The sequence below is a fragment of the Schistocerca nitens genome, chromosome 10 (assembly GCF_023898315.1).
Source record: "Schistocerca nitens isolate TAMUIC-IGC-003100 chromosome 10, iqSchNite1.1, whole genome shotgun sequence".
Lineage (NCBI taxonomy): Eukaryota > Metazoa > Arthropoda > Insecta > Orthoptera > Acrididae > Schistocerca > Schistocerca nitens.
The window spans coordinates 91283987-91306070 of NC_064623.1; the positions used below are offsets into that span (position 1 = coordinate 91283987).

Consider the following 22084-nt stretch of genomic DNA (forward strand, 5'->3'; position numbering starts at 1 on the left):
AAAATTAAATTTTTCACTCGAGGGAAGACTTAAACGAAGGACCTCTCGTTCCGCAGCTGCTCACGCTAACCACGGGACCACAGCGCTCCTATATTTACTAGTTTCTGTATTCTGTATAGTGTTTGACGCAGTTACCGGAAGATAGCCACTCATGGGCGTGTCTACGAACTTCATCGCCACTGATTCAAAAGGCGCGCTGCATCAGAGCCGACATCCAGTAGCCTATAGGTGCGTCTTATGACGTTCATAGTGGGGGGAGACGCTTTATTAAATTAGTTGACATGGGCAAGTACAGCAGTATAATAACGTTATGGTTTGTAGTGAGGCAGACTTACTATGAGGCTGGGGCGTAACTGTAACTAGTTTTGCCGTAACATTTGTGAAAAATAAGTGGCATGTCGAAAGAAATATCCTGAATTGATCCTCCGAACAGTCACTCTGGAAATGGTTAGTTTTATCGTGACGATGGATGTTGAATATATCATTTATTTCGTTAGCCCATGCGATCTCATGTTACGTGGTGTGCTACAGACTTCGGACAAAATGTGCTAAAATTTACACTCAGTATGTTATTGTTTGTAGTACACTCCAACAGCTTTATATAATATTTGTCTTACTGATTAGTTCACGTGTTGCAATTAACCAAAACCAGCACATTTGCTGTAATAGGTATGCTTTTATACCGTGTGGTATGCTCCCTTTTGAAATAATTGTAGAGTTGCATGTAATTAAAGTCTTTACAGTCTTCAGGATGTATTAAGCAACGCAGTGTTAGAATCTGAAGTTCTGAAAGTAGTTTTTGCAGAAGTCTCTTAGTTTGTTTCAATTAATTATCCTTGTGGCTCTTTTCTGCATTCTAGAATTGCAAAGAGCAGTTGGAGAATTACCCCAGCATATCACATCTTGTCTTAAGCGAACCTTTGTGTATGCATAGCATGCACTTAATCAGGCGGTAATTTTCCTCGCTTTCGCTTTTCCTAGTGTTGTATATGATGCTACATAAAATGTAATGCTTGCAAAATTTAACGTAATTTGCTAGGGGATTGGGGGGAGGGGAAATCATTTAACAGCATATCAGCACTAACCCAGTCTGTACAGTGGTATGAGTAGCATACATTACAGAATTGGAGCTTTAAAAGCTAACTAAAATAACATACCTTGTTTTACCGTAGTTCTGTAAACTTTGAATATGTTAGGCAGATCGATCATATGCCTATTAAAGCATAATTTCTTGTTTATTTAATCTTCATTGATACATGTTTAGGTTTGTTACACCACCACCACCATTTCATTTGTTTTATTCGGCAGCATATACAGTTGTTCATATTACTGTCACCTGCTCTATAGTTGTAATTTGAATATGTTTTGTTATCTGTAATGTTTGTTGATGCTTGGAGTTTCATGATGTCAAAACTCTATGAACTATGTTGGGAACATGCACTTATTCACTGATTAAGATATTAGGCCGGCCGCGGTGGTCTAGCGGTTCTGGCGCTGCTGTCCGGAACCGCGGGACTGCTACGGTCACAGGTTCGAATCCTGCCTCGGGCATGGGTGTGTGTGATGTGCTTAGGTTAGTTAGGTTTAAGTAGTTCTAAGTTCTAGGGGACTTGTGACCTAACATGTTGAGTCCCATAGTGCTCAGAGCCATTTGAACCATTTTTTAAGATATTAGAGAGAGAAAACAAGAAATTGTATAGCTTAAGGCAGAATCTCCAAAACACACTTATTGCTAAAGTAAACAGGGATGCTGATAGGGAGCTTTTATAAAGAAAAATCAGCTAAAGGAATATGTAAACTTCCTTTAGTGGAGTAGATTAGTTGTTTTCGTTTGTTTACTACTTCAGTGATCCATCCAAAAAATCTTTCCAGATTGTGAGATACAGAACAAACTCAAGACAAAAAGTAACACAACACAGTAAACATACTGCATTATTTCAGAAGCGTCCGATCCCACGCGTCTGCTTTGACCCGTGACGTGAGGGTGTTGTGTGTAACGTCATGACGGCGCGGAGTTTGGTTTGAGTGTGGCTGTCTCCAGTTCTGTTTTATCTTATTTTATTTACTTTTCTGATCTGTTCGTTCTATCTCGTGAATTTTTTTTTTAAATTTAAAAACACTTATTACTTATTTTAATTATGTTTCCTCCAATTTCTGTTTCAGTTTATTATATTTATCTTTCTGATCTGTTCGTTCTATCCCGTGTTTAGTGTTTTTTGTCTTTAAAAAAAAAATCAGCTACTGAAGCATCTTTATCTTCTATGGGTTGCAGGGGTTACGACCCCTGGGGAGGTGGGTGGGTATTCATGCATGGCTGTCTTCACTTACACGTTGTAGCTACGCAAGGCGTCTAAATTTGTTTATATTTAGTTTGCCCCCCACCAAAAACACCCCATTTCCCGCGCTTGTCCCGTTAGTGTCATTAGGCTTCTTGTGGAATGTGTGTGTGTTTGTTTTTGTTTCCGCCATATTTGTGATGTCATGGGTCAAAGCAGGCGGGCGGGATCGAACGCTTCCGTATTTCCCATAAATTTCAGCTTCATCCACAAAAGATCTTGCACTATCTGCAGCAGATGCACTATCTTGTTTCAAGTCTCTTTTATGACAAATGTTTCAAAAATTATGCTGCTCAATAGAAGCAGTGATCTAATAAGAATGCCCTTAGGGTTTGACAAAAGGATGTGACTGATGATATGATTTTTAACTTATGTGGAAGCTTATTGTAAATTTGTATACCAGTGTTTAGTGTGGAAGTTTTGTACGCTGATGTCAGTAGTGACTGGACATGAAGCTTTTTCTTTCGCCTTGTATCATGCTCATGGATATTAAAATTTTCATCTGTGTCTTCTAAATTCTTTCTAACTTACAGATTTGTATTATGCACTTGCAGGGAAGTGAAAGGATTGATGACTTTTCAAAGATTGCTACGCAGAATCTGTTTGTCAGGCACATTGCATTGCTCTTACTGTTCTTTTCTGGGTTCGGAAAATGAGTGAAGTAGACAGTGTATTATCCCAGAATATAATCCTGTACAGCAAGAAGCCATGGAATTGAGCAAAAAAGGCAGTTCGGACAGAACTAAAACTTACTTTCACTGAGAATAATTGTAGACTGTAATATATTTTGATTAGTGTTGCATTTATTTTGTTTATATGTGCATTGCAGTTGAAGCTATTTTGAAGCCATATGCTTAAAAACTTTGTTTCCAGAGAAGATAAAATTTTGTTAGAATTTGTCACACTTGTGTTGCATATCTCATGTTTTAAACAGAAATTTAGGAATGTGTTTTTTTTTTTTTTTTTTTTAATTCCCCTCAAACCATTTATTCAGCTATGCTGTTGTTTCATTTACAGCATGTTTATATGCAGGAGAAAGAGGATTCACTCAAGAATAAATCTGTAAGGGACTCCTTGTTTGTATTGATTTTTTAATTTCTGCATCAGAGAAATGTATATTTTCTTTAGTTCATGTTTTATTTGTATTTTCTGTTTCCTGTTCCTCAAGTATAGTGTGAATCATTTTAGTGCAGCTCCTCTGATGCCATATATTTTGAGTCTGTCTAACAGTATGTTGTGATCCAGTATGTCAAAAACTTTATGTAAGTCTAAAAAAATGCCAGTGTCACAGTTTTTGTCCATTATTTGGAGGGTATTGTGTATAAGATAATAGGTGGCAGTAGTTGTTGAATTATTTTTCCTGAATCTGTGCTGAGTGTCAGCGAGAATTTTGTTTTTCTCAAAAAATTTCATAAAACTGTTACACATTAGTTTTTCTATGATTCCACTAAAGCCTGATAATAAGGCCGTTGGTCTCAAGTTTTCTGTACTCGACTAGTCTCCTTTCTTATGAATAGGGACCACTTTAGCAATTTTTTAAACAGTTTCGAAATGTTCTAGTCAGGGAAGATGAACTGACTATATCTGCAACAGGCAGTAAAATGTTTGTAATGCATTACTTTATTATGCAATCAGGAATACCACATTTATTGGCTGCGTCAACTTATGATCATATTACTTCTCAACCTCATCAAGACATGAGGGTAGGGTACAACTCAGGCTGTCACTGTTATCTTCATGCAACAAAATAGTACGTATGATAATGAGTAAATACTGGAGTAAACAAATCAGTCTTTTTGTGAATGTTGCTCTCAGTGACAGGTCAAGTTAGTTGCTGTCCATAAGCAACTGAAGTTGTCCTGATTGCTAAGTGATTGGAAACTGCTGTGAGTGGGTTTGCTGGACAAACTACCAAGAAGATACCATAAGTACCTGAAGTACTATCTTCTCCCTTAAGTGCTGTCTCATTTCCAGGAGATACATTACCCATCACTACATGTTGGCTAGACTGTGTGGGGAATCACTGGAAGGTTTGGACCCTACACATGGGATACAGCAACCAACGTCTACTCGTGCATCACAGATGGTACATTGTACCACTACTAGTCATTTCCTTTTCTGTTCCACTGAAAAACAGAGTGAAGGAAATACTGTCTACATGCCTCTGCACGAGTCCTAATTTATCTTATCTTGTCAGTCTTTATGTGAAATGTACATTGACAGCAGCAGAATGATTCTGCATTCAACTTCAAATGCTGGCTCTTGGAATTTTCTCAACACTGCTTTGTGGAAAGAGCATCATCTTCTCGAGAGAGATTCCCATTTGAGACCATGTAGCTTCTCGGTAGTACTTGCGTGTTTATTGAACCTACCATTAACAAATTTAGCAGCATGCCTCTGATTTGTTTCAGTATCTTCCTGTAATCCGACTTGGTGGGGATCCAAAACACTCTAGCAGTACTCAAGAATGGGTTGCACTAGTGTTCTGTATGAGGTCTCCTGTATAGATAAACTACACTTTCCTGAAATTCTGCCAATAAACTGATATCAACAGTTTGCATTCCCTTCTATTGTCTTTACATGCTTGTTCCATTTCACATCCCTTTGCAACATTAGATTTACATATTTCATTGACATGACTGTGTCAAGCAACACACAACTAGTGCTGTATTCATCTGCATAAATTTACATTTTTTTCTGTATTTAGAGCAAACTGCCATTCATGAAACCAGATAGAAATTTTGTCTAAGTCATCTCCCATCCTCATACAGTCGCTTCACAACAACACCTTTTCATGCACCAGTATCATCAACTAATGACTGCAAATTGCTGCTCACCATGTCTGGTAGATCATTTAAGCCTAGTTTACATGATGACACTGACTTGCACCACTCGTTGCGTGGAACAAGTTGCATGCAAATGGTTTCGTATATGTCTGTAGATACACTGCCATCTGTGTATACTTCAGTTTTGTCATTTGTGAGTGCCATATATTCTTGTCTAAAATGAAAGTTTTGGCAGCTGCACGCGTTGTGGTGGAGTTAATGCTCCTTTGTGTGAAATCGCTGCATAAGGAGAAAGATAAAAAAATTAAGAAACATGTTTGGGTTCGCAAGTGGGTTAAGAAAAGACATCAGCTTGGTTGCTCTGCGACATTGCTAAAAGAAATTGTAGTGGAAGACCCAAGAAGTTATTTTAACCACCTATGAATGACACCAGACTAGTTCACTTACCTTTTAAAAACAGTGAGCAATGCGATAAGGAAAAAAGATACTGTAATTCATGAAGCATTGTCGCCGGAGCTAAAGTTACAAATTACATTGCATTTCCTGGCAAGTGGAGATTCATATTATTCACTACAATACCTGTATCGTGTTCCTAAGTCCACAATTGCCAAATTCGTTCCAAATGTTTGTGATGCCATCTAATGGGACTTGCAGAATACATGAAGTTGTAGCATAACACTGTTTAATTATGTTTTCAAATATTATTATTAAATATCAAAAAAATACATTTGCAGGAAGGCCACACCATTACAATTTAACTTAATTCATTGTGGCTTCATAGTAGAAGTTGATGGTTTCTAACTGTGACAGCCCTTCTTTCATACCTAGAATTTCTTCAGCAGCAACTAACTATTCTGAATATACCTGTTCTTTCCTTTACCATTCGGCCAAGAAAAGCTTTCGCTTATAGGTAATTAGGGACTGGATTCCCTTCATCAGTTCTATGTTATATTCTTCTGGCAATTTCCGCATTTGCTTCATAATGCTCTTGCAAAAACTGACAATTTCATCTTCCTCATCAGGCTGATTTGTAATTGACCTTAGTGCATCGACAGCATTTTCGAGATGCTGGAAAGGATCTTCTTCATGTCTTTTCTTTGTGCTGTCTTTTGATGCTGACTGCAAGCTACTGTTGCAAGATTGAACACTCACATGGTCATTGACTTTGTCCATGCTTGATGTGGGTCGAGACTGTGGTTCATTTATTAGTGTGTCCTCCAATGCATACAGATTTTTATTTTCTTCATTTTATGTATTATCATCCTGGACCAGAGAGAATGAGATTGTTATAACCAGACTTGTGATACACCTGATCATAATTTAGTATCATTCTAATGAACTGCAATACTTTACTTTTTTAAAGGTACCCCAGACTGAAAATGAATGGAGGGACATAATGGAAAAACTTTGAGGTTACATGGAATTTCCCATGCTTTGGTGCAGTAGATGGGAAACATGTAATGATTAAATGTCCACCAAAAACCGTTTCTCAATTCCACAATTATAAGGGAAACTTCAGCATTGTTCTTTTTGCTGTTGTAGACAGTAACTACTGTTTTACTTATGTCGATATAGGCAAAGCAGGGAGGGCATCTGATGGTGGCATTTTTGCAAGCTCCACATTAAAATCGGCAATGGAATGCAGAACTCTCATATTTGATGAAGCCTTTCTCGAAACATGGCCCACTCAGTGTCAAAGAAAAAATATTCAATTACAGACTTTCGAGAGCTCAACGTGTTGTAGAAAATGTGTTCAGGATTCTCGTGTCGAAATTTCGTCTTTTTGAAAAACCGATACCACTCTGCCTACAAATAGTGGACAAAATTGTCAGGGCTACTTGTGTTATCCACAACTGGCAGAGAAAAACAGCTCCCCAACAATATGTACAGCCCCAGTACATAGATCAGGAGAATGTGAAAAGTGGAATTTATCACCCAGGGACATGGAGGAATATAAATGCTGGGGGGCTGATAAACACAAAGCTACAAGCCGGCAGCAATAATGATTCAAAACAGGCTGCATTAAGAAGAGTATGGTTTGCAGACTACTTTGTTACAGATGATGCTGTACCATGGCAAAATTTAAGAGTATGAAATTATGTAGCAGTATTATGAACTGTGAATGTTAAGCATTGATGACTTTTTAAATAAATGAACATTGAGTAAATAATTCGACTTGCCAGATTTGTGTATCCCTTTCTCCTGTACACAATTTTCCTTAAAAACGAATCAGTCATCTCAAACCATGCGATTTTCATGTTGTAGATGTGGGATTTTCCACAGCCAGATGATTTGCTTGCCTGCTTTTTTCTTAGTTAATTGGTATATGTACTCTGCATTGAATGTATTTTGCCCTGCAGCTCAGATGTCATCAGTCGTTCAATGTTTAGATCTCGTAGTTCAGCAACATGTCACTGCTTGTTTTTGTAGTCAGCATGATTAAAATCCCACAAGCACTTATGCATAGCGGAGATGTCCAAAAAACGAAGAATTTCTTCCATTCCCCACTTCATATTTCTGTTTGTTTACACTATACTGACACACCTAACCTCAAATCACGTGCAACTAGTGTCACCAAAGTTGGAGTGAGCCGAAACTACTTAGTTTCACAATCTAGTTGCGCAAACGCGATCCGCGCATGCACAGTGGTCAGGTAGCGCCGTTGCATGCAACCTAGTGTTGTCGTGTAAACTAAGATTTATGGGATTAGGGAACCGGATTGGTCCTATCGCACCTCCCTGGGGCAGTCCTGATGACGCCCTCATCTCTGACAAACTCTCGCCAGAGGACAACATACTAGGTTCTGTTACTTAAGAAGTCTTTGAGCTACTCATATAGCTTGTACAGGTACCACTAAAATTTCAAGTTACTATGCCACTTAAAACAAGTTTGAAGTGCTGTTTCCCACTGAAATTGAGCCTCTGTGACAAACTTCATCCATTGGGAAGCCTGTGTGTCAAGGGGAAGCATGTGCAATAAGACAAAATTCTTTTAATCATTGGCAGTTCAAATGTACCATGAACAGTGCTACTATATAGGGGAGTAGCACGAAAGGATGGAAAAAAATCACATAGTACATTCATGTGTGTGCCCAGAGGCCTCATTCAGCATGTAGAAAAGACTGTTTCAGCACCTACTGGAACAACAGAGTGCAGCCAGTTGCAGATTTGGCTCATGTTGTGACAAACAGAACTTGTTATCAGGGCTCAGAGGTCATACTTCAGTCATTCCAGTGACTGGCAGAGAAGGTGGAGAAAATTAGTCCTTCTTGTAGGAGTTCTACAAGGAAAATGATTGTTCATGCTCTTCATTTCTGACTTGGCAGGCTACCTCGGGTTTTATACACATGATGCAGATATTTATAAATAAGCATCATCTGGAAAAAGCTTCACAAATGTTCAGCAAGATCTTGATAAGATTACAAAGTGATGGAAAGCTTGGCAACATATTTTAATTATTCAGAAATGTAAAATTTTGCACTTAAAAAGATGCAGAAAGATCATATCCTATGTCTAAAGTATCAGTGATTCACAGTTGGGATCAGTCAACAAATACAAATATTTGGGTTTAACAGTTTATGGAATATGAAGTGGAACAATGACAGGTGCAGTCATAAAGCACATGGCAGACTTTGGGTCATTGGTAGAACACTGGGCTAAAGGGTATGTGCAGCTCCTCTGTTGTGTACTGCAGTTGGTAACTGTGCATGATGATTGATGGTAAGTGAGTGATTGCAATTATTTTCAATATGGAGAGTGAGAAGAAAACTAGATGTCATGACAGACTGACCTGAATTCTGCTCACCATTTGTTGTGTGCGCTTCACGTAATCCATTGTGCAATCACCAACTGCAGCACACAGTGAAAGAGACAGGTACACCACAGCTGTACTTTTGCTGGATAGAGGGAAAAGGCAATCTGCTCGCAAAGAAAATTGCTTAAGAAAACACTTGTGTGTTCAATTTTAGAATATTGCTTTAGTGTGGAGGATTCATTTCCCTCCATTACCAAATCCATTATTCCATGGCACCTCATGATGTGTCTTATCAACCAAGCCTTTCTTTTAATCAAGTTGTGACGCAAGCTCTTTTCTCCTTATATTAACTCAGCACTTCTTCATTAGTTATCCATTGTACCCATCTAGTTTGTGCAAGTGAAAGTTGTGATTCCACCAGTTTGCTTGCTTTGATCTGTGACATAAGCGTGTTGTGTTTTATTATGTCGTGGTGGCAGGGTGTTTTTGAGTCCGGTCTTGTTTGTAGATGGCGTGTTGTAATATCTGGTGGCATTCTCTTCAGTTGGATATTTGTGTTTCAAAGTTTTTTGGTACGTACCTGAGTAATTTGACATTGTTATCTGGGTGTGTGAAATTGTCATTGGAAGAACTTGTACTGGTCTGCTAGTGAGTTGCTTTGATTTTGTGTAGCATGGATGAAGGATTCGTGCTTGAGTTTGGTTTTTGTGTGTGTGTGTGTGTGTGTTATAATAATTTTTTTCCTGTTTTGTTGTTGTTTTGGATTTTGGTTGGTAGATATTGTGGATATTGGTTCACCATAGTTGGTTAGGTTATGTTTTTTTATATTAGTTATGTGAATGAGTTTTGGTGTGTTGTACTGCAGACATTGGAATGGACAGGTTAAGTGAAAGTTTGGTTAATGGATTTGTAATTTGATCCTGTTTGTTTTTGGTACTGTGGGCTTGCTTGTAGCTGTCGCTTAAATCAAGCGAAGTTTGCAGTATCAGGAATGGAATTGTGTGTGGGTTCATGGTATTGGTGGATTCGTATGAGCTATATAGGTCATGTGAAATGTACAGTACCAGTGGTTTTCATTTTTGCATGTTTTGGGGGTGCTGAATGTTAAAAATTTTTGGTGCTTGATCATCAAATTAATATTTGTTTTGAAATTGTCTTTATTTGTATAGTTGTATATTTAGTTTGTCCCTGCCGAAAAATGCCTACTTCCCTTTGTTGTCACTTTAGTGTCATTTTATTGCTGGAATTAAATGTTTTGCATATTGTATATGTTTGTTCGTGGTTGCAGTGAGTGGTGTCATGATCACCAATGAAACAGCAATGTATGCCAGTAGTCACAATATAATGAAAGGATTGATTGCTACTCTCCATGTGGAGAAGTTGAGTCACAGTCACAATGAAAAGACTTCTGTACATTTAAGCTTTTGGTCAAAAGCCCTTCATCTGGAGTAGAAGACACAGTCATACACACATGATGACTGTCTCTGACTGTGGAGTCCTTAGCAGCTGGAGATGGTGGTCACATTTGTGTGTGAGGACCTATTGACTGGCTTATAAGATGGAGCTGTCTTTTTCTTGTGATTGCCTGTAACAAAACATCTCTTCCATACAGTGAGCGGCAATCTAAACTTTCCATAATATTGTCATAAGGGTTCTTTGGTATGCATAACATGATATTTCTGAAGCCTCTTTGCTCTTCTTGCTGATACTGTTTATTATCTGTGTTTCCCTCCCGTACAAGGCTACACTGCAAACTCTCATAGAAAATTACAGTAGTTTAAAAGTTCTCTACTCCTTTATGTTTTTTCATAAAATAAAACTTTTCAGGCTATCAGCAACCTACATTTCAAATCCTCTGTACTCCTTCCATTGCCAATTATTTTGTAATCCAAGTAGCAAAACTTGTTTTTGTGTCTCATTTCCTAAGGTAAATATCTCAATATGACCAGATTTAATTCGGCTGCACTTCAGCACCATTGTTTCACTGTTACTGGTTTCCAGCTAATAACCTCTTCTCAATATACTATCTACTAACTGGCAGATGCCAAGATGGTTCCTTCTTAAAGGCCATGACCATCGACCTATCATATGCTCTTAAAAGCATATTTATATATTTTGTGTGTGTATATTTTTGAATTATTATTTTTGTTGTATGACAGTGGCAAACCTTATATAATTTTCCTGTGATCTCTAAAAATCCCTGCTAAGCTTGCTGGCAGAACAGCTGATTAGGATTGTGGAAACGGCCAAATAAGGTGTCGGTCAGTTTCACTCAAAATTATAATTTATTGTAATTTAATAACACATTTACAACCAAAGCGGCACATAGCCGAACTTTTACAACTACTAGTTTCAAACTCCAATTCTGTCACAGCTGAAGGCCTCCAAACAAGACATATTAAGAATCAACAACGTAAATATTTCAAGTGACTGAAGATACGCAGTAAAAAATTAAATAAAATATATATTTTTCTTAAAGGGTAATTTTAAGAATAAGGTTTTAAGTAGCTGAAGGCCCACAATTGATTGTCCAAAATTCAAAAATACCATAAACGTTTAAGGGCAGAAGGCCACAATGTTTAAGCATGAAAGGTAATTTTAAGAATAAGGTTCCAAGCGGCTGAAGGCCCACAATAAATTTTCCAAAATTTTTAAGAAAACTATAACCTTAAGCCTTAAGTTTTAAGTGGCTGAAACTGCACTAAAAGAAAAAAAACACAATAATCTTTGAGCAAATATCCACTTGCCGGAATTCAAACTTACTTATACATGGCTGAAGGCCTTTAATTTACATAAAACACAGTAAAACCAAGAATTTTTTAAATCATTGGCTGTGATAGATTATAACAAACAATTAAACACCGGTGAGAAAGACAATAAAGACAACGGCACTCAGAAGCCTCCAGGGAGTCGGTTTGCCCTTGTTCACTTAGTTGAGACAGGTGGTGAGCCCAACTACATTTGATCCGACTGAACCCAACCAAGGGACAGTCATGACTGACCAACAAAATGACTTGTCTGCCACCAATCAGAACATGAGAACTCAAACACAAAATGTTACAGACGTAATTATTCACAATCAAATATGTACATGAATTAAGCTGTCAAAACTACACACCATGTTGGACAGCGACAACAGGTGAGGAGAAGACACTGCCTGAAATTACGTTACTGGCCAAGGCAGGTAACCAGAACACTAACGGCCACAAGGCAGAAAATTCCACTGGTGCACTTGAATTGTAGTCAATCAATATAGTTAATTCAACCGCGTGGCGGCTAAATTTCAACAGTGCAAACACTCGGTGTTGCTCACAGGAAAGCCTTCCCAACAGCGAACCACCTAAACGAACCACACAACATGAATGGACATGGCTTGGATACTTAAAACACCACTCAACTTTGATGTCCTGGGTCGGTGAGCGATGAAGCTCATAGCGATCGTACAGCTCCACGCTTGTTCCGACACTGCACAGCGAGCGTCAGCAGACCCAGCCGTCTGCACTGCGTGGAGATATTGGTCCGCATCAACTGACCGACTCCTCTCAGAATGCCGACAACATCTAAAATAGTCGTCAGTGGAAATAATGCCAACTACACACACAACCTGACAAACATTTGCACGGAGACCTGAATGATACCCAACAGTAACTAAGCACGCACCGGTGAGCCAAAACGCATCGTCTGGTAGGACAACCTGTGGTGTCACCGCCAGACACCACACTTGCTAGGTGGTAGCCTTTAAATCGGCTGCGGTCCGTTAGTATACATCGGACCCGCGTGTCGCCACTATCAGTGATTGCAGATCGAGCGCCGCCACACGGCAGGTCTAGAGAGACGTCCTAGCACTCGCCCAGTGGTACAGCCAACTTTGCTAGCGATGGTTCACTGACAAATTACGCTCTCATTTGCCAAGACAATAGTTAGCATAGCCTTCAGCTCAGTCATTTGCTACGACCTAGCAAGGCGCCATTATCATTTGTTGTTTATCTTGGGATGCATGTACAGTCAGACCAATGTTCACCAATTATGGATTAAAGTTAAGTATTCCAGCAGCTACGTACTTTTCTCAATAGTATAATTACTTTACCTGTTCCAGACCTCACGCCAGCGTGCGTGAGCTTAAACGCATGCCTTTCGGCTTCCTCCAAACCCTGTGAATTGCCTCCTGCCAGTTCACAACACAACCAACTGACGATCCACCAATACCATGGCCCAGCTCAAGTCATGCGTGGTGGCAATGGTCAGGCAAGTCATGTTGATGTGGACTTCATTGCTGTTCCAACCCGACTACACTAGTGCCACAGTGAAACTCCCCGACTGGCAGGTCCGGACTGCGCTCCAGACGCATTCCAACTGACTGGCAGCCCGAACTCGTTTTACGACAGACAACCACCGGGAAGTCATAGCAGTCGAGCAAGGATACTACGAGAGGGGATATATTGATACACGCTGCCAGCACCGCTCGTGGTCAGGCAAAGCAGCAACTCAGTGACAGTAGTAATTTAAGTTAACATAGTGAGGTGGAAGTACGTTAAAAACAGGGTGTAAAATACATGATGGCGGGAACACGAGCCTTGCACAGCTCAATCCCTGCATAGATAAATAAATAAATAAATAAATAAATAAATAAATTAATTAATTAATTAATTAATTAATTGCATTCTCCTGATTTTCCATTCTGCTTATCTTTTCCATCTGTGACAGAATTACAGTGTCAGCAGCAGACATTAAAGGTTTTCATTTCTCCTTCCTCAAATAGTTTTCATTTCCAAAATTTCTCCGTGGCTTTTGTTACTGCTTGCCCAGTGTGAAGATTGAATAATCTTGAATACTCACACAAGCTACACATTTGTTGCCTCCATTTCACATCCTTCATCTCCTAGGACTACTTTCGATACAAATTGTTGATAACATTTTGATATCTTTATTTTTTTCCCCTGAAACTTCAACACTGTCAAACTCTTGTTCTAAGTCAACAAAGACTATCAATATGGGGTTGCCTTTTATACCCTATCTTCAAAGATAAGTTGTAATGGCAGTGTTGCCTTGTAAGTTACTAGATTTCTGTGGAATCCAACCTGATTTTTTCTCTAGGTCAGCTACTGTCAGGTGCTCCATTCTTCTCTAGTTAGTTTGTGTCAGTATTTTGCAACCATGACCTATTAAACTGATGTTTCCTTAATACTCACACCTGTTGACACACGCCTTCTCGGTAATCGGGATTGTTACTTTCTTGTTGAAGGCTGATGATATTTCCCCTGTCTCATATATCTTGCACACCAGGTGGAAAGCTTTTGCAGCTGTTGGTGCTCCCAAGGATCTCATTAACTCTGGGGGGAATGTTGTCCACTTCAGGGGCTTTGTTTCAACTTAGGTTTTGCAGTGCTCTATCAAATTCTTCTTGCAGTGTCACGTTTTTCCATCACACCATCATCTGTTTGCTTTCTCTTTTCAATAATGTCACCTTCAAGTTGATTTTCCCTGTATAGCTCTTCTATACATTCACTAGCAAACTTCGTAATTGATAAGCATTTATGGGAATCGGGTATACATCCTAATTGCCTTCTCCTTCCTCTCTGCCCATCTCCCCCTCTTACACACACACACACACACACACACACACACACACACACACTCTCTCTCTCTCTCTCTCTCTCTCTCTCTCTCTCTCTCTCTCTCTCTCTCTCTCTCCCCCGCCCTCCCCTCCCTCCCCCTTCTCCAGTTCCTCATCCCCTCCTCTCTCTGTCCTGCTTCCCCGTTCTATGCCAATTTCCTTTCCTCCCCCCTTCTCCCCCTGCCCAATGTGTCCACCCCTTAACCCCCCCCCCCCCCCCGCCATCTGACCTTGAGCCTTTTTTGTTAGTGCAAGCAAAAACCTTGACTGACAATTGAAGTCACATAAAATGAATGGATAAATCAGTTTAGATCACTAATATATAGGGTATGAAAGATAGTACCTTCAGTGACAATATTTTGCGTAGTTTTAATCTATGAATGGTGGGATTAAAAAGTTAGCCATAAACATAACTTCCTTGTTTTGTCTTAAAATCAACTGTGAGGAAGAAAAGAAAACAAAACCCAGCACATTGTTGTGTATACAAATTTTATTTCAAATTATACAGGATGTCCCAGATGAAAATACCCCATGTAAACATAAAGGAAATGCAGCAAAATTACAGAAATGAAGAGCTGAAATAGGTTTAACATTTATTTAAAATGAAAAGTAATGTGAAAAATACATTTATAGGTGATGCTGAAAGTGACCCCTCTGCAAGTATTAATACACAGTTGTGCACTTCTAAGCATAGTCAGATACAACCAGTGTAAAGTTTGGCTCTTGATGATGCCAACTTCACGGCTGATGTTATCTTTCAGTTCCTGTACTTTCTGTGACTTTGTTTCATAGGGCTTGCTCTTCAAGTGTCCCAACAAGAAAAAGTCACATGTTTTTAGATCCTGTGAACTTCGTGGCTGTAAATCTTTGCTGACAGTTCGTTTCTCAGTAAAGACATCGTGAACTGTTTCCAAGGATAACTTAGACCTCTGGCATAATACCCCATCTTGCTGGAAGAAGCAATATTGTCTTTTACATTCAATGTGTTGAACACAAAATGTATCAAAAATTTCCATGTATGCAACCGTGTTAAACTCCAATGATGCACATTTCTATTACGCTGCACCGAAACAATTTTTTCATCATGGAGTGGTTGCTGATAAACAATGTTTGGGTTCTGTGTTGTCCAGTACCTTATGTTCTGTGAACTCTCACAACCAGGAAGGTGAAATTAGGCTTCATCACTTGTAATCTAATGGAAAGGATCTAACAAACCATCACTGGTGTTATTCAAAAGCCACTAGCAGCAAACTTACACATTTCAGACTGGGTTTTTGTTTGAGTGATCTATGATAGATTATAGTTAACCTAGGGGCTAACCTAGTTGCAAATATGGTATAGATTCTGATAGGGATTCCATCGGGCCCTGGGGCTTTGTTCAGTTTTAATGATGTCAGTGCTACTGATACTAATATCTATTTCACTCATCTTTCAGTGGAATAATGGTTAACTTGTAAAGGAATGTTTTAAAGTTAACCATTTCAGCTTTTGCTTTGCTACTCTCAATTTCAGTTCCTGTTTTGCCCATGATTATAGTTAACTTAGGGGGCTGACTCAGCTGCAAATTGGGTATAGAATCTGATACGGATTCCATTTGGGCTGTGGGGCTTTGTTCAATTTTAATGATTTTAGATGTTTCTTGATGCCACTAACACTCTGCATATTGAGTTTTCATATTTCCTTCCACAGTGGTCTCTCATTGTCTCTCAAAATTTTGGCGGTGGCACTAATTTTGGTACTGTGCTTATACTAACAGGCTTTACATGCAAGCAGAATTTCTTTGGGTTTTGTGAAAGATCTGGACAGGTAAATGAGTTTCATGTAGCATCTCTCTATCTTTAGCCCAATGTTTGGTTTTATACTTATTATACAGTAGTCTGTTTCTTTAGAAATTCCTTTACAGTGTCTGTATACCTTGGAGGGCCTGGTCTTAGTCTATGGAAGCATGATGTGAGATGTGTTTCTCGATCACAGCTAAGATAAAGGCCCTTCTAGGTTCTATAATGGATGATCTCGGTTTGTGTAAGGCGGCTATTTATCATATCCCTCGGAGCTGTGGCATGTTATGTGACACAGTCAGATTATATTAGGACTGTGGAGGTCATTGTACTGAGCCTAAGCATCGCACACATTTAAAACTGTCAAGCAAATCTGCTGTTGCCTGGAGATTCTGGCATGCACCTCCAGCTATTGGGATAGTGTTATTGAGGAACCAATTGAGGTTAAATGATAGAGTATGGAAGTTTTAGCTTAAATTCTGCTTTGAATCCTGCTCTCCCCTTCATTGACAGACAGACAGGAGGAGTTAATGCTATATCGTTCATTGGTTGTTAATATTCACTCTGGATAACATCTAATATTTGTCATCCATGATTGTGTGGTTGTGCACCTCTTGAAAATTTGTCTGTTGTCAAAGATGTCGCCCAGCTGCATTCCCGTAATATATTTGAATATTTTGTAAACCAGAGACATTAAAGTTTTGAGACATGAAAATACGTTCCATGTCAGTGAAATGCAGTGTACTAAAATTGGAAAGTTATATGTAGAAGAAAGATATGAACTAAAAAGAAGTCCATGATTAATAATAGTAATTTAATACTGTTTAATAACAGTAATCCAGCACATGGGAACTATGTGTGATCTTGGCAAAAAGATTTGTAAGAAAAGTCACATTGATACAGTGACCACTTAAGATGCATTGGAATAAATCAAAACACATATGGTCTAAGCAAAACTTAAATTAAAGTTGCCAAAGATTGGATATAACCTACATCTAGGATGAGTTCATGAAGAATTTCCACAATACTCGTGTTCGTTTGAACCTACTGGTAACAAATCCAGCAGCCTGCCTCTGAATTGCTTTGATCCCTTCCTTCAATCCAACCTGGTGTATATCCAAAACTCCCAAGCAGTACTCAAGAATGGGTCACACTAGTGTTCCATATGCATGCTGCTTTACAGATGAATCACACTTTCCTAAAATTATACCAATAAATCAAATTCCCTCCCTCCAGGGGGCTCACCACTCTTTGGCGGGTTTGTGCTTGGCTACCGTGGGGCCCCAGCCTTTGCAGCGTATTTTCCATCCCATGCTACATATCTGTCCTCTTGCTATTCTTTTTCCCTTCCATTGGGGAACATGTCTAGGATGATATTGGGAATATTCTGCATTGTCTGTCGTTGACATAAGAACAGTCCCACCTTTGTTTTCATGCCCTTTTTCCTTTCTTTGTTTCCATTCTCCTCTTGTTCCTCCAGCATTTGAGGTTTCTCTTTTTCTTCTTCCTCTCTGTGTGTTCCTGAAGGCTGGCCCACATGTCTGGCATGTAACAGGTGGCTGGGTAATGCATAATTCCCAGCCCAGGGTCGGCGGGTAGGGTTCCCATGTACCCCCAGTACAGGCCAGCCCCAGGGAGGAGTGGTGAGCTGCAACCTTCCCAAATTGCTGATCGGTCCCTCTGTTAGATGTTTGGGAGGTGTGACTTAACATGTGAACAATCACCTAAGGTGTATGCACCCGCTTGTGAAGGGAGCCCCCAATTGGAAGGAGTGCGCAATCAGAGACATTTGTAATCTTGTGGGATTTTCTCGCAATGAATCAATCATCTTCCCAGTCAACACCTACGGAATGTAAACATAATGAGGCTATTGATTTGGAGAGCCTTCCCACTGCACCACAGTTCCTCGTGGTCTCACGTACTGAAGATGGTCAGTCCCTCGCCACAGTAAATCCATTTATTATTCAGAAAGGTGTTGATGGAGTTGCTGGCCCTGTGAAATCCTGCTCTTGTTTACGGAATGCTTTTGGAGACTGCCTCTGATTCTCAAGCACGACTAGTGCTTGCTGCCTTGCTTCTCCATGGCTACGCTTTCTGTGTCGAGGCCAATAGAACTTTGAATTCTTCCCATGGTGTAATTTACACCAGGCTGCTTGATGGTCTAACTGAGGCTGAAATCCAATGTTACCTCTCTGATCAGGGTGTCACTACTGTCTGTCATGTAGTGAAAAAGGTAGATTCCTCTGTAGTGCCCACCCGCACTCCTTTCCTCACTTTTGATAGAGTGGTGCTGCCATCCAAGATCAAAGCAGGCCATGAAAGTATCACAGTCCCACCGTGCATTCTGAACCCAATGCGCTGCTACCAGTGTCATCATTTCAACCACACTAGAACGTCTTGTTGACACCCAGCCAAATGTGTAACCTGTGTTAGGGATGCATATGAGAGTGATTGTCCACCTCCTTCCCCCCCCCCCCCTCCCCCACTGTATCAGCTGCAATGGCGGCCATGCCGCCACCTCCCGGATTGTCCTGTGTATCTTGATGAGCGGGCTGTCAAAGGGTAAAGGAAAAAGTGCTTTACCCAGTAGCTCGGAAGGCAAATGGTCTTGTCCTTCGCCAACTTGAAGATCCTGTTCAATGGTGTCACCACGTGGTACCTTAACCCAGCTGTTTTTCAGTGTTGGACTCCACGGACCGACCACATAAGCAAGCCGATGCTTCTGTGGACCCCCAGCATCCACCTGCTCCTGTGCCCTGTAGTACTGACTCTACACCGGCTGTCGCTCGGTGGCCACCGGATTGACACCCCTACATCTCTTTCTCCTCATGACTGCCCTCCAATGGAATGTTCGTGGCCTTTGGTCCCACAAAGAGGATTTATGGCTGCTTTTAACATCACAGCATCCCCTTGTACTCTGCCTTCAGGAAACGAAATTGTGCCCTCACAACTGCTTTGGACTTTCACATTTCATACCTGTTGGTTTTGACCTTCCCCCTGAGGTCTGCATTCCATCTCATGCGGGCATCATGCTGCTCATACAGGATGACATTCATAGTCAGCCCATCTCCTTGACTACCCATCTTCAAGCTGTTGCAGTTCGTTTTTCCCTTCCCTGCCTGACTTTTTCTCTCTGTACTATTTATGTACCTCCGTTATTTGATGTCACCAGGGCAGGCTGCCTTCAACTTATTGGGCAGCTACTGCCCCCATTTTTGCTACTCAGTGACTTTAATACACATAATTCCCTTTGGGGTTCTTCCAGGACCTGTCAGAGAGGTGCCCTCGTGGCTGACTTTCTTAACCAACTTAACCTCTTCTGCCTTAACACTGGGGCACCCACTTTCCTTTACAACTCCTTGCGCACCTATTCCAATTTGGACCTATCCTTTTGCACTGCCCAACTTGCCGATCGTCTTGCGTGGTCCATTCTCTCTGACACCTACTCGAGTGATCATTTCCAGTGTGCTCTGAGTTTGCTGACTCCTATGCCATCCGCGTGCACGCCGAAATGGCAGCTTGCTAAGGCTGACTGGCAGCTTTACTCCTCCCTTGTGACCTTTGAAGAACAAGATTTCCCCAATTGTGATGACTAGATGGACTATCTCACCAATGTTATCCTTACTGCTGCAGAACATTCCATTTCTCGCACTTCCTCTTTACCACGTCGTGTCGTAGTCGCATGGTGGACAGAGGAATGGCGCAATGCAATTCGCACACAGAGACACGCTCTCCGCATTTTTAACCATCATCCTATGATGCCAAATTGCATTAATTATAAACAGATGCATTCTAAGTTTCATCACGTTCTTTGGGATAGCAAATGAGCTAGCTGGATCTCATTCACTACTTCTTTTAACAGTTCCGGGTCTTCCTTTCTTGTGTGGGCCAACCTCCAACAACTCTCTGGGATCAAGATCCATTCCCTTATTTCCAGCCTCACAGTCGCAGACAATGTTATTGTTGACCCTACTGCTATCTCCAACACCTTGGGCCACCATTTTGCAGAAGTTTCAAGCTCTTCCCACTATCACCCTCCATTGGAAATGAGCGGAGGCGGCTCGGGCGATACCCTTCTCTTGTCCGAATTGTGAGTGCTACAATGCCGCCTTTACTATGAGGGAGCTCGATCATGCTCAGTTCATCCCGTTTCTCTGCCCCAGGGCCGGACGCCATCCACTTTCAGATGTTACAGCACCTTTCTCTTGCGGGCAAGCACTTTCTGCTTAACACACAGAACCGCATCTGGGCAGAGGGCACATTACCCGGATGCTGACACGAAGCCTCATAAGCCCAGTAAGGACAAAAACTGCCCTTATAGTTCCTGCCCAATCTCTCTTATCAGCTGCGTTTGCAAAGTGATGCAATGTATGATTCATGCCCGGCTGGTATGGTGGCTAGAGTCTCGCAATTTACTGACAAATTCACATTGTGGATTTTGAGCACAGCGTTCTGCAATTGACCATCTCGTTACTTTGTCCACCCATCATGAATTGTTTTTTGCAGAAATCCCAGACTGTGGCCATGTTTTTCGATTTGGAGAATGTCTGTGACACCTGCTGGAGAGCTGGTATCCTCCGTGTGGGGCTTCCGTAGTTGCCTACCCTGTTTCCTTCAGGCATTTTTACAAGATCGAGTTTTCAAGGTTCACGTGGGTTCTGCCTTGTCTGACACCTTCATCCAGGAAAACAATGTGCCTGTCCTGAGTTCCGACCTCTTTGCTATCACCATTAACGCTATCATGGCCTGTCTCCCACTGGGCATCTCCAGCTCCATTTTTGTTCAGATTCTTCAGATTCAGATTCTTTATTCACCATTGACCACCTGAGGTGGAATAGGCAATTTACATGGATATCATATAACATTTTCCTTGACTAGTACCTTAAAGCTAAATGAGCATTGCAGATACTGCCCATAGATGATAACATACACCTTAACGTAAGATAAATACATTCAGTGACATTACATAATGAAATCCTTAAAAATTAATGTTGATTAATTTTATATTCATAAATTTTGCTGTATTGTAAAAAGGATTGATTAGTGACCAGTTTAGTAGCTTGCTCTTGAAGCTACTTATGTGAGCCGACCGAGATGAAAATGGAAGCTTATTAAATATTTTTAGACTATTGATTAGATGGGAATTCCCTGTCCTTGTCAGCCTGTGCCTAGGTATGTCTAATTTTGTTTTGCCTCTGGTATTATGGTGGTGTATGTTTTCCCTCATTTCAAAATTTGCTATATATAAAAACAAAGATGATGTGACTTACCAAACGAAAGCGCTGACAGGTTGATAGACACACAAAATTCAAGCTTTCACAACCAACGGTTGCTTTATCAGGAAAGAGGGAAGGAGAGGGGAAGACGAAAGGATGTGGGTTTTAAGGGAGAGGATAAGGAGTCATTCCAATCCCGGGAGCAGAAAGACTTACCTTAGGGGGAAAAAAGGACAGGTATACATTCTCACACACACACACATATCCATCCACACATACACAGTCACAAGCAGACATTTGTAAACGCAAAGAGTTTGGGCAGATATGTCAGTCGAGGCGGAAGTACAGAGGCAAAGATGTTGTTGAAAGACAGGTGAGGTATGAGTGGCGGTAACTTGAAATTAGCGGAGGTTGAGGCCTGGCAGATAACGAGAAGAGAGGATATACTGAAGGGCAAGTTCCCATCTCCGGAGTTCTGACAGGTTGGTGTTAGTGGGAAGTATCCAGATAACCCGGACGGTGTAACACTGTGCCAAGATGTGCTGGACATGCACCAAGGCATGTTTAGCCACAGGGTGATCCTCATTACCAACAAACACTG

At 40.6% G+C, this 22084-nt stretch overlaps 1 protein-coding gene across 11 annotated transcripts in view; it reads left to right on the forward strand.

Moving 5' to 3' along the window:
• The first annotated feature begins 264 nt into the window (after positions 1-264).
• Positions 265-22084, forward strand: part of LOC126210633 (zinc finger protein 239-like) — a 468318-nt gene continuing 446498 nt past the window's right edge. For all 11 annotated transcript variants that reach the window (XR_007540715.1, XM_049939948.1, XM_049939947.1 and 8 more), the window contains exon 1: positions 265-447. Coding sequence is in view for 10 of the 11 variants with exons in the window: in XM_049939948.1 (XP_049795905.1) it covers positions 445-447 (3 nt within the window). In the remaining variant the exon portion in view is untranslated. The remainder of the gene's footprint in view (positions 448-22084) is intronic.